This window comes from Astatotilapia calliptera, chromosome 14 (assembly GCF_964374335.1).
Source record: "Astatotilapia calliptera chromosome 14, fAstCal68.1, whole genome shotgun sequence".
Taxonomy (NCBI): Eukaryota; Metazoa; Chordata; class Actinopteri; order Cichliformes; family Cichlidae; genus Astatotilapia; species Astatotilapia calliptera.
In genome coordinates, this window is record NC_137435.1 from 33,257,903 (window position 1) to 33,270,473 (window position 12,571).

The 12,571-nt window shown below is 40.3% G+C and overlaps 1 protein-coding gene across 1 annotated transcript in view; it reads left to right on the forward strand.

The window, feature by feature from the left end:
* LOC113035750 (calsyntenin-2) overlaps positions 1-12,571 on the forward strand; it is a 356,909-nt gene that overhangs the window by 104,613 nt on the left and 239,725 nt on the right. Inside the window, exon 2 of the mRNA XM_026191409.2 lies at positions 10,710-10,832. Coding sequence (XP_026047194.1) covers positions 10,710-10,832 — 123 coding nt within the window. The remainder of the gene's footprint in view (positions 1-10,709; positions 10,833-12,571) is intronic.

The following is a 12,571-nucleotide window of genomic DNA, read 5'->3' on the forward strand; positions in this document are numbered from 1 at the left end:
ACAGAATGATCCCCTTTCTGTTTTCCTGCTTAGTTCTGTCCATTTGGACTGCTCATAGAGCTCTTGATCAGAGTCCTGAGTAAGGATGCCCATAGCATTTCAGAGCAGGGATACTGATCATTTTTCCATGATTTTCAATTTTATGTACTTGGTAATTTCTTTAATCATTCCACTTTGAATGGGTCGATAATAACTCACCTTTTCCTGTAGTGTTGGTAATAAACTTTGCTTTCAACGCTAACGGTCAGGGTAGCTTAGTTATAAAATGAATTTGCAATGGCGTGCACTAGTAGGTTCCATTTGGGTGGAGGTGTGAACCTCTACCTGAGAGTAATAAGCATTTGAACACCTAGCAAATGCTCATTGAGTCTGCCACTGATTTGTGCTGTCTGCAATGGTTCAGGTTGTTCTGCAGAGAAATCAGCAACGTGTTTGCATTAGCACTGTCATGTAACAACAGCTGCGGCAGTGAAATTATGCAATTATACAGCGGAAAGTATGTAATCACAACATGGATTTGAATTGGTTAATGTAACAGTTTCTTTTGATGGAAATCTGAAAGGCACATGTTCTGGAAAAATATAGCATAGTTACAACTTCTTTGTGCACGCAGTACAGACAAGTACAGCTGTGTCTGCTGCTGCTGTGGGTGGTGGGATTAAGACTGGGGATGTTATCTTCCTGAGACAGAATCCATTTCAAAGAAAATGTCAACTATTATATGAAACTGACATATGCAGGATGTTGTGAATTCCTCTACAAAAAACATCTCGACAAAGTTTGTCAAACGATATGACAAACTGAAACTGTTCCTAGCGACTGTTTTCAAAGTAATGTTGAATGTTTGAATATGCCCGTCAGTGTAACATTTTGTAATACGGGCATCTCATTCCTCTGTAATTAGATCACATTTAAATATAGGCCCACACCAAATTTTAAATGTGAAATTATGATATAATTCTGTTGTTTTTACCAACTAATACTTGGAAGTATATACACTAGAATAAGGAGGAAACAACTTCAGAAATTTGCCTAACTTCCAAGTATTTTACATGAAAGCTATGTTTGAGCAGTCGTTGTGAGAGAAAAGCTACGTTAGACTTGACTCATTATAAGGTCACATAGACCTGCAAAGTTTGAGGGGATTTACTTTTTCTTGTGAGTTGGTAAGGGAGAACAGTCCTTGCATTTATATTGGTAAAATAAAAGGACCACTGAATTAGAGAATATTATTCATGTTAAGATAATGAATATTAATTAAAAGTGTAAATAAATAAAGATTGGATTCATCTACTCCATAATCAGCCTACGCCTGAAAAGTACAGGGTATTTATGATGTGAGGTGGGGTAATAAAGTTTGTTTTTATGTAAATTTACCATCAAATTACACACTACCTGAAATTACTTAGGAGTTTGCTTCCTGTAAAAATTTGGCTTAAGAAATTATTGCATATTATATTAAGTAGTGTTTCACTACTACTTGTTCTCCATTAGTTTCTTTCATATCCTGTAAAAATGTCAAATTAAAAGTAGAGATTCTGATGTAAATGCACCATCATAGTCTTTACTGTTTAGTTTATTCTCAGTATGCATGTGATATGTGCACTCAGTACACATCATTTGTGATTCTTGTGACTCTTGCCCCGCAGCAATACTTTGCAGTGTAGGTGTATTTAATGGCATGTTCGGAGTGCATGTGAAATTTGAGAAAAGCAGGAAGCTGTAAATGCCATATCTCGAATTGCACATACAATAATGGAGCGGGGTAATGGCTCTCAAATGACGCACAGAGAGAACATTTGTGACTGTGAAGCCATTTGATAAAGAGGGGTCGTGATAGCTGGGGGTAATGGCACCAGAAGTGCGTATTCAGCTCCTGTGAATCTACCCTGGTCATTTGGATGGATGCTTTTAGTTTTTTTTCTTCCTCTGTGTACCTTAATGCATAACACTCCTTCATCTCTCTCTTTGTTTTTCTCACACTTCCTCAGGGGCAGTCACAGACGTGGGGTTGTTACACAGCAGCAGAGTAACTGTTCAGTGAGCCTTTTTTCTGCGGGTTAATAAGTCCCCACCTAAAAACAGAGCAGCGCACACGGTGATACGGGAGAACGGTGACTTACGACACAGAGACAAACTTCGACAATTTGTATTGTGCATTTCCGCCTCTCTCTTCTCCTCTCTGAGGCTCTTTTTTGGTCTTGCATTTAGACTCCAGAGGGGGATTTTGCACTTCAGCCAAGGTGGATGGAAAACAAGCTTATGATAAAAGCCTGACCTTTGTCTTGGCTCTATCATTTTGCTGCAGGGACAATGTTGAGGGAAGGATGGCAGACAAATGTCAAAAGAAAAATGCCATTGCTCACCGAGGTGGAAATAAAGGCGGACTTTGATATGTGTGGCAGCACTTACCTCCTCTGTGTTTTTTTTTTTTTATCTTCTTGTGTAGTGCAGAACTATCAGCGCTCCTTTATGAGTTTTTCTTTTTGTATATGAACCTTTGAGCTTGATTGTTGTTATATTGTTTGTTGTTTTTTGCCTTCTTTTTTTTTTACCATGGTCAAAAGCCTGCTGGGTGTTTTCACACAGCGTTGTGTGAACTTGCTGCTTTGGATTTGTTAGGCTCAAAGGCTGTAGGTACCTGCTGCAATGCCACTGTGCTCTCCAGCATGCCACTGAACCTCCCCTACTGCCCTCCCAAGCAATAACCAACACACACACAGACACACACACATGCACACACTCACGTACCAGACACCAGGCGCTTGGATCATACCCAGAATGCACAACTTGCCAGGACCACAGAAGCAGCAGGCACACAAACATGCACAGGCCTATATACTGCTTTTTACACCTACACATGTACACACAAACACACCTAGGGGCAATGCAGAGCAGACTCTGAATGATTGGGTTATTCTACTCTCAACAAAACCAAAAAAAAAAAAAAAAGCACAGTGTGATCCCGCTTTATCTCACTCAGCCCAGGGCTGCAAACAGCTCATAATCTCAAGGAACTAAATCCAAACAGAACAGCCACAAAAGGCCAAAGAGGGGGCAACAGGTGAATTATTTTCTGGCCGTGTCATGATTTTCAATTACAACCCAAAGGACACACAAGGTCTATGTGTAAGGATTTTATTTTTCTATTGTATGAAACTGTGGAGTTTAGCTTCCATTGTGTCCTCCAGACACTGTTCTAAGATGAGAGGACAGCAGAAGGAGCTCTGTACCAGGCACAGCGCAGGTCAGGGTGTCACTGTCTGAAAGGGACTGCAGAGAGACAGCCTCAATGTGACCCAGGTGTTTTGGCAGGAACACATTTTCTTTTGCTGTATGCTCTGACTGACTAATGAACTTGGAACTTGCTTGCATTCTACTCAAGGAGAAAAAGCAAAACAATAAAAAAAAGCCTTTCTCCCCCATATGGAGAATAAACTGAATTAAAAAAATCCTAGTAATGCTTTTTAATACAGTCCATCCATCCATTTTCTTCCACCTATCCAATATATCCGATACAGGGACGCAGCCGCCATGGTGCAACATGCAGGTTACACCATAGACAGGTCTGCAGGTCTCTTACAGAGAGGCAGACAACTATTCACACACACATTCACATCTATGGTCAATTTAGAATCATCAAATACCCTAGGACTTTGAAATATTTTAAATAATTTGATTGTAAGTGAGTAGTGCTTGATGGTAATTTTGCAGAAAAAAAAGCAATATTTCCTGTCTTACATTGTAAGTACACGGTACTTTTGGGTACATGAATACAAATTTACTCACGCATTACTTAAAATTACTTGCGCACTCCTTAAATTTACTGACTATAATTATTTATTTATTTACCGTTAAACCTCAATTATTACCTCCTTATTCAACTGCCTACCTTTGAGTATTTATAGAAAAATATAATAACAATGTCATTTGAAATTAAATACATATCATTTAGGAGAATTATACCCGTAGTCATGGGTCATATCACATCCAAGTGTTTTTCCGAGTGTTACCCACTATACAAAAAAGGGCCACATTCATGAGTATATGAGACATATTGTGCCATATTTATTGTAGAAAGTAAATGCTTACTTTGTACTTTCTTTTCAAGATCCTGTTTACAGATTACTGTCAAGTTTCTTAATCATTACACCATCCATTGATTCAAATTAAATAATCCAACAATGATATTCAATAGAAGCAGAAACCAATTCTTCATAAACTGGTATCTATGTTCCTTTTCCTTTGTTTTATTCAATAAAATACACTAAAGACTCGACCCAAAGCTCAACCCAACATTTTGAGAAAGGCAGTTGACAGTATTTTTTTCTTTCTCGAAAGACTAATCAGAGCCTTACAAATGCACATCAGGGTAGCCTCGCAAGTTACACCAAGACCTTTGCATTTCATTTCTACTAGGCAGTCTAATTGTGTTGAATGCTGGCATGAGGGAACTAAAAGGTTACATTAACTCTTCACGTATTTCAAGATCCTGCTTAGTGAAAGAAGAAGAATAGTGTACTATTTTAGCGGAACAAAAGACGATATCATAGTATATATTTTTTACAGTGTAGTCGCCATGTGAGTGTGACTTTGGATTTCTTGCAGACATCTGCATTACAACCTGTGGGTGTGAATTTACAAAGATGTGGGCATTTAGTAGGCAGGGAGGTACTAAAGGCAGGCTTTGATCCAAGGTGCAATACTAAAAAAACACTGCACCTCTAAAATACCCACAAAGTTTTTTTTAAATGAACTTACACTATATAATACACATTTTCTCAGCTCTCTACCTGTATTACCCGTATAGTCTAACTGATCTTAATTCAAAATCACAGAGCGAGTACTCAGAGCAATGTAATAAAGTCTTCCCCCCCTGCAGATCAGTCCTGTCATCTTGCTCTGTGAAGCACAAAGCCAGCACACTGAGTGCAAAGAAGATTAAAGTTTGCAAAGATCTCCAAGGTTCAAGGAAGCCATGGATCACTGCATTGAAGAAGTGGTAGTGGGTAAAGGGGGAAAAGTGCAATGAGAAACACCCCTTGACAATGGCAGAGCTGGGATGTTTCTTGATAATTTGCAGCAACCCGCTGATGGACATCTCTGAGCCTCTCCGAGCTGGCGTGAGCTCCCTGTTTGCAGTGTAGCTGTAATTGCCTGTTGGTCACAGTAATGGCTAACTGTCTGTGCTACGTTTGCTTTTCATTATGTTGATGTATTCATCATGGCCCCCTTTTGTTGACCTTATCAATCAGAGTTTAATTTCAAACAAATTTCTTTTTAATTACAACGGTTTCTCTTCCTCCCCTGTCCCCCCGAGAGGCTGTTCAGATTGCAGCACCCGCCTGTTAAGGGGTGGCACCTGCCAGCACAGTTACGGTGGCACACCGTTGCTTGGTCAGAGATTAATCAGCCATTATAGCGCCCCTGCCATGCCCAGAGCCTCAAGTCAAATCCACGACACTCAGCTTAATTGGCAGTGAAACGACAGAGGCAGATAGTCCCCCTGACCTGCAGCCAGCAGTAAAGGGCACATGAGCTCCAGCATTCACCTTTCAGCTGTCACACAACCTGATTATATTAGCCCGTACAACTTTGATAACTGGATTGCCTAAACCCTGAGATTAATTTGAAGTACAAAAATGATTCAGTGGCCTTTCACTTCACTCATTTGTGAAAAGACAATGAAAGACAATATTACAAGAAAGTGATAATTATGGAAATGTTCGAGTAATACATTTGATTAATTTAGTGGCAACAAACCCAGTAAAAAGCAGAGAATATTGAAGAGCTTAAGGCAGTAATGGGTTTCATTAAAACAACTAAAAAAGAAAAATGGTTCCTGCTGCATTAGCTCCTACTGACCACAAAGCCACAACCCCTGCATATTTTACTGCTCTCAGAGCAGGGCCACACCAGCTACCGCATTACACATGCAACTGGCAAATCTCAGTGCGTGTTTGGTATTTAAGCTGCTTTAGCATGGCAACTGTTGCCGTGCATTGGCAAGCCACTTTGCAACCCATCTCCCATTTCGCTTTATATACATATCACATCACCATATAAAGAAAATGCAGAAAAAATAACCCATCCGATATATTCATATTTTAAAAGAAAGATCAACTGTCCCCTGAGGTCACTGCTGTCTTTAGGTTTTGCATACTTAGTGACAGGAGAGCACATGGTACTACTGGCTGTCATTTCCAAATGTAAAAGTAAGAAGAAAAATAACATTTGGTATTGTGTATTTTGTAAATATTTAATTCAAATTATAAAATGAACATGAGCGGGCTAATGTACCTTGAGATTTTTTTCTCAAGTGTGCAAAAATGTGACAAGATCTCATTTCCACAGTCACTTCCATTGCTTTCTTTAATGTGCCAGAAAAGACATATTGGATGGATATGACAGTTGCCTTGTTAAAATGCTTTTCAATTGTCTTATCATATATTCACTTAAATGAATCCTTTTGGTTATAGTGGCTGATCTAGAGTTTTTTCTCCATTAACAGAATTCACCCACTTGCTTCGATGTGTGTCATGGTTGTGAAAGGTCATGATATTTGAATACCAGCTTAGGTCTGGTTGGGAAAACATGATAATCACACATGAGCAGTGTGCTCTGCTTGTTAACACATGAAACAGAAAATAATTTTGGCTCTGTCGTTAGGTGTAACACGTCTCTTGCATCTCAGTCAATTTCTTCAGCCAAACAGCCACCAGGTCTCACGAGATGCTGGCAAATTGACCTTCTTCCATTCACAAACACAGGTTATCACATGCCATTTACTGAGTGCTTTTAGTAGCCATTCAAGTTGTTTGCTTTTAAAAATTGGGGTCACTCAAAGTGCAGTTTTTTTCACGCGTGGGCATGTTTGTTTGGTCCTTTTTTAAGCACACATCTTATTATAGTCTGTTTGAAGCCTGAAGGCCTCACAGCACCACACAGTTCAATCAGATGTCGAAAAGACCAATCTCACTGGTGTGTCGTTAGTAGATAAAAGCTCAAAGCCTTTTAGCGAAGAGAACAACTGTTCTCTTTCTACCTGCAGAGGGGAAACTGCAGACAACTTTGGCTGAGATTCATGTTCATTTCAGATTGATTAGCGGATTAACCGTGTGTAGTTTTGATACAAGACCCCATTGATGAGTATGTGGCTAATCACTTGGTTTCAAGGCATTAGTGCTTGCAGCCGTGGGTTCGATTGTGTTAATCGGCTGCAATGTTTCCTCTGGGAATCTCTGGGACTGATCGTCCGGCTCATTCAATTCTCCCCCCACCTGCACGCCCTCCCTTCTACCTCTTCTCGACTTCTGATGTCCTGCATTATTTCTAAGGATAAAGAAACATATCATACATTTTGTGGCACTGACTCAGGGTCTTGTCTCAAGTTGTCAGTACATGAACCCCACTCTGCTAAAGTGGTGCCAGCATCATATTTCTTACCAATGAATACACGAGCTGTCATTGGGGGTTAACGCGTAGGTGGTACTCCCATTGAGATACTGTGGCGATTAGTGGAGGTGGAGTCTCTTTTAATGGTCTCATTACTTCTGCTGAAAAACGATTCCATCCCACACACTGAGAGCAGTGAGACTTTAAGATGGATTTAACCCTCAATGCCAATGCAGCTTGGGCACACCGACTGGAAAAACAGTCCACTTTGCACATGCTTGATATGACAAAGGTCACCAGCAGTGTGATATTAATAAACTAATTTGCAATGTTCACACCAATAATCACTGTGTACTGCAGTTTATGAACAGAAAAACTTATTTTTTAAAGTTTTTGAAAAGGTATTTTCTTAATTCTAACAAGCTAAGACTTGGTTACAGTACACATTTAATGCACCTTTACTACAGTTGCTTGAAGGATGATGATGTACAAAAACTTACAGAAGCCTAGTTGGGAGCAAATGGATAAGCAGAAGAGGATGTACGTATGGATGGATGGATTGGAAGGCATGTGGATGGGCTATTGGTATGTCCAATTAAAACAACAGAGCTACGTGCATCAGTTTAGGAAAAAATGATGGTTGTGCTTAATCATGCTCATTTCTAGCATAGTGGTCACGACATCAGGTAGGGTGACACACGAAGGTCTGCACAGACTACCCAAGTCGAAAAATTATCACAAGCAACATTATGTGACGAGCTGGGAGTGAGGCCAGGTTGGAATGCTTTGTGCTTTCACAGGGGAAAATTTGGATAATGCTGAACAGAACCTTTGGGTCAGCGTGACACTGCTAAGTAGTCATGGTGAGTGGCAGAAACCGAGAATGAAGGATTAAAAGATCAATAGGTCATCTAAACTGTGAGAAGACTGAATTTGAAGCCGATGACAAGCCCCTTCTATTCTGTAGACCCCTCATTAGCTGTCATGCATTGTACTCAAACAGTATTATGCCCTGTATTACACATTTATTGGGGTTGCGCACTCGTACCAAGTTGGAGAATAATATTAGCTTTTTTCTTGTCATCTTTTACAGATTACTTATTTTTGGATTTGCCTGCATGGGATCCTGCTAAAGCAGTTGATTTTGTCTGGTTTATTTCTGCAACAGTGTGCTAATTGTTCTGTAACAGTCCAACAACAGATTGCTTTGGAAAAAAAAGCCTCTCAAGAGTGATATTTTTTTGTATGTCTTGGAGGCGCCGTGATAACACAGTCAAATAATGTTTCTACTTGATATTCCTGTGCATCATCAACAGCAAGATTTTCATTCCTAACATGACACAGTTTGACATTTAAAGATGAAATCCTGTGGAAAAAAAAAAAGTTTTACCCCTAACTGTTGTCACAACCTCATGCATGTTTATCACACCCAAATACACTAACGTGTTCCCATCTCTGTCTCCCTGTAAATGAGACTGATTGTATCAGCGCTGTTAGCCATGCTTTGCGGGTTGACATTCATGAATATGCATCCCTGTGGTGCTAACATGCATTTCCCCAGTCTCATTACCTTTTTTTCTGCTACTCACATTAAGTGAAAATATAATTTCAATACTTGTGCCTAAATATCAAGTTAAGTACTGAAGTGATAGAAACTTGCTCTTTCAACACTTAATTTACATGGATTACATTTAGCTATTTCAGCTATTGCTTTTGGCAAGTTCCATTATGACACTATTATGTTTAGCTAGTAATTTGAACCATTTTTCATCAGTCTATTTTTCAGTTTTCATAATTTCCTTATTTTGGTTACTTTTAGCTAATTGAACCATTATTACATTTACAAAACTATTTCCCTTTTTCCTCTTACCTGTTCCCTTGACTGTTCAAACCATTTAAGCTAACAATTTTGACTTTTGTGGCAGTCACTTTTAGCTAATAGTTTCTAGCACTGTCATATCCACCTCTTGTATATAATTATACCAACCATCTATCATTATGATGATGATAATAATAATATTTAACTAACATTTTTGATGTTAACAAGCTAACTGATAATTGACTCCTGTTGGTTGAAGATCTGCTCCATCTGATAGCTTACAGATTAGCATGATTATAACTTCTGATCACCACTGTTTCAACTTTGATCCTATTTCGATGGTGATTTTTCACCGCGATACAAACACATCAAATTCACATTAGTTGAGTTTCATACAATCTTACCACAAGCACCCAGGCAGCTGTAGAAGTGTCCCCCGGGCTCCGAGTACTCCTGGTTGGGAATCACTGTTTTAGACCATGTTAATTTGATTTTAAGTGCAGTGAAAGCAGATAATTAAATTGTGTGGAAATGATTAAATGAAAATGTAATTGAAGATGCATTTGTTTCATAACGACAACAAAGTGTTCTTTGTGTACTCACATTAAACGAGCATGATGTCTGGGTGCATTTACTTGTCTTGTTTGGAAACTCCACTTTTTAGCATTGTCAAGTGGCTTTTACTGGCATTCAGTGCATAACTGAAGTGCTCTATAACAATGATTGCTTGATTAGGATTTAGAAAGAGCATGCTTTCTTTGGTTTTCCTTTCACTGAATGAAAAGTAATTATTGTTTATGCACTTCATTCACCATTAAATAAAATATTCTGTTTTTTAAGCACCGCTTCTCAGGGGACCTCAAATTAAAGCTTTTCATCGTCAATTTCAATCCACATACAAAAACATGACATTTCGAAAGTAGACAAAGTGCTGTGTTTTTCGTTTGTTTGTTTTTATGGCCTGGCTAAAAGGCAGCAAAAATGGTTCATATGATCCGCTGTTTTCTTTTGGCTCTTTGTCTCCTTCTTCTTCTTCTTCTTTTGACTTTAGAATAGTAAGCAAATCGCAAGTGGATTGGCACAATGCTGCGCACAATCCAAAGGGCTTTTATTCAGTTATGACCATTAATAAGACCCTGTGTTTTGACTCAGACCACAGTTTTGTGTTGGCAGCACAGTGGTGGTCTTTGGTTGAGTTTTGTCACCATGCTTTGAAACCTGCGGGGAATGTTTGAAGGAAGAAAAGAACAAAAGAAAGAACAGAAGTAGCAGGGGAGATTAGCCAAAATGAAAAGGTCTTAGAGAAAAGGAGGCTGCAGGAGCTTTGCCAGTAAAATTTGTACGGCTATTTGCAGCAGCATGTTAGGTGAACTTGTCTGTGGCCACGTTTTGTTTTGTTTTTAAAGGTGACATTAGTTGAAGATTTGCATTTTAGTATGTTAAGGCTGAAGCATAGACTTTTTAGTTTACATATGTTTTCTTTCTGTCTCCACAGTGAATAAACACAAGCCTTGGATTGAGACATCATACCATGGGGTGATCACTGAAAACACTGACATCGTTCTGCTGGATCCTCCCCTGGTGGCCCTGGATAAAGATGCCCCAGTTCCTTATGCAGGTATCATACATTTCAACCAGGTTGTCAACTTGACAAGGATCATAGCAACAGAGCAGACCAAATGGAGGCGGTCGCCAATGACTCAGGTGTTAATCCGCACAGTGAAGCATAGCCGCGGGATATACTTACACTAAGGGTATAAACATATAAAGCTGTCATGTGACATCAATGTGAAGGGGCTTAAATTGGCTTCACTATAACTGCTGCATCACAGCCTTTTTTTAAGAGTTATCCGAGCTCTTTGCTGCCTGCAACTATTAAATCCAATAATTCCCAGTGAACATACATCACATACTCATCTTTCATATTTATTTAGAGTGGAAAGTAGCCCAAATAAGCCCCATGGTGGCGGAGAAGAGTGGGGACGGGAGGGTAAGAAAAAAAGACGAGTCAAACCGGATTAGATTCTTCCCACTTTGTGGCCATTCCAGCTCATCCAAAGGGTGCCAGCTCTTGTGGGAGGACGTTAGCTGGAGGCTGTTGGCGAGCCCAAACAGTCAATCTCCTGCCAGGCTGCTAATGTGGCCAGGGCACTAGCATGGGGCTGTTGTGCGGGGCTGAAGCCCACTCACAGAGACCCTCAAGCTGAGCTGGACGAATGGTTGGACGGAGAGGGGGGCGCGTGTGATTTGTGTGCTTACCAACATATTTTTTTTCATTATTGGCTATTGTGAGTGTGTGCGTATGTGTGTGTGCATGTGCTGGAGCATGGCCTGAGGGGCTCACTGTAATGGCCACCCCACAGGGAAAAAGAGAGAAAATGATTAGACAGTGGGGAGGGTAGCTGGCTGACCAGCGTATGTCCTCTGGCTCTTGAAAGACTGATAGCCACACAAGCAGGAAGTGCACACAGAGAGCAGGCAGAGCACATGAGTATTCCAGGATTGCATAAGTGAGAGTAAAAGAGAGATCTTGCACTTCGATATTAAGAAACAAAAGCTGTAGCATTACCATGATGTTTTTTTGCAGTCCGCCCTCTCTTGTCCTGCTATCTCTGTCAGTTCTACATTGTCTATTGCATCTTATCACCACTTCCCACATTCATCTCCCTCCCTGTGCACTGTTGAGCAACCCCCAGCAAGCCCACAGTGCAGCAGACACTCTTACAGAAGTTTTATCCAAATGCACAGACAAGATTCAGGCCAGAGAGAGTTATCCAGTAATTAGCTGAAGTGAATCTTTCCTTCTTCCAGCAAATTGCCAGTGTGGAGTGGCAGGGCAGGTAGTGGTTAAGGCTCATTAATTAGGCCAGCCAGGTTTCAATTACCATAGATCTAAGACACGGACACGCCACGCCTGACTGACAACAGTCACCCAGATGAATCGACGATTGCAGGAGCAGTGATATATTGACGAGATCGTAAAATCAGCATCTGCTTGAGCACATTTCTACACTTTTGAAAGGTGTTAAAATGTCTCTCTCTCACTCACACACACACAAACACACACACACACGTATACACACCACAAACATTTATGTGGAAATCGGGATACACACATTTTCTGGGAAGCCCCTCATGGTTGAGATTAATTCAGCAGCAAAATATGACTAAGCTGCCGTACACGCCTGTCTTTAACATCACTCCAAACCTGACCAGTAATCCTCCCGGACTGCCGAGCAGGATGCAGCAGTCACCACAGTCACTGGTCTGGAACAACAGGAACTGTGGCAGCACTGTGTCTGTCTAAAAGCTGGCTGAGACTGACATCAGCCATCACTGTGGCGCTACAGCAGATCA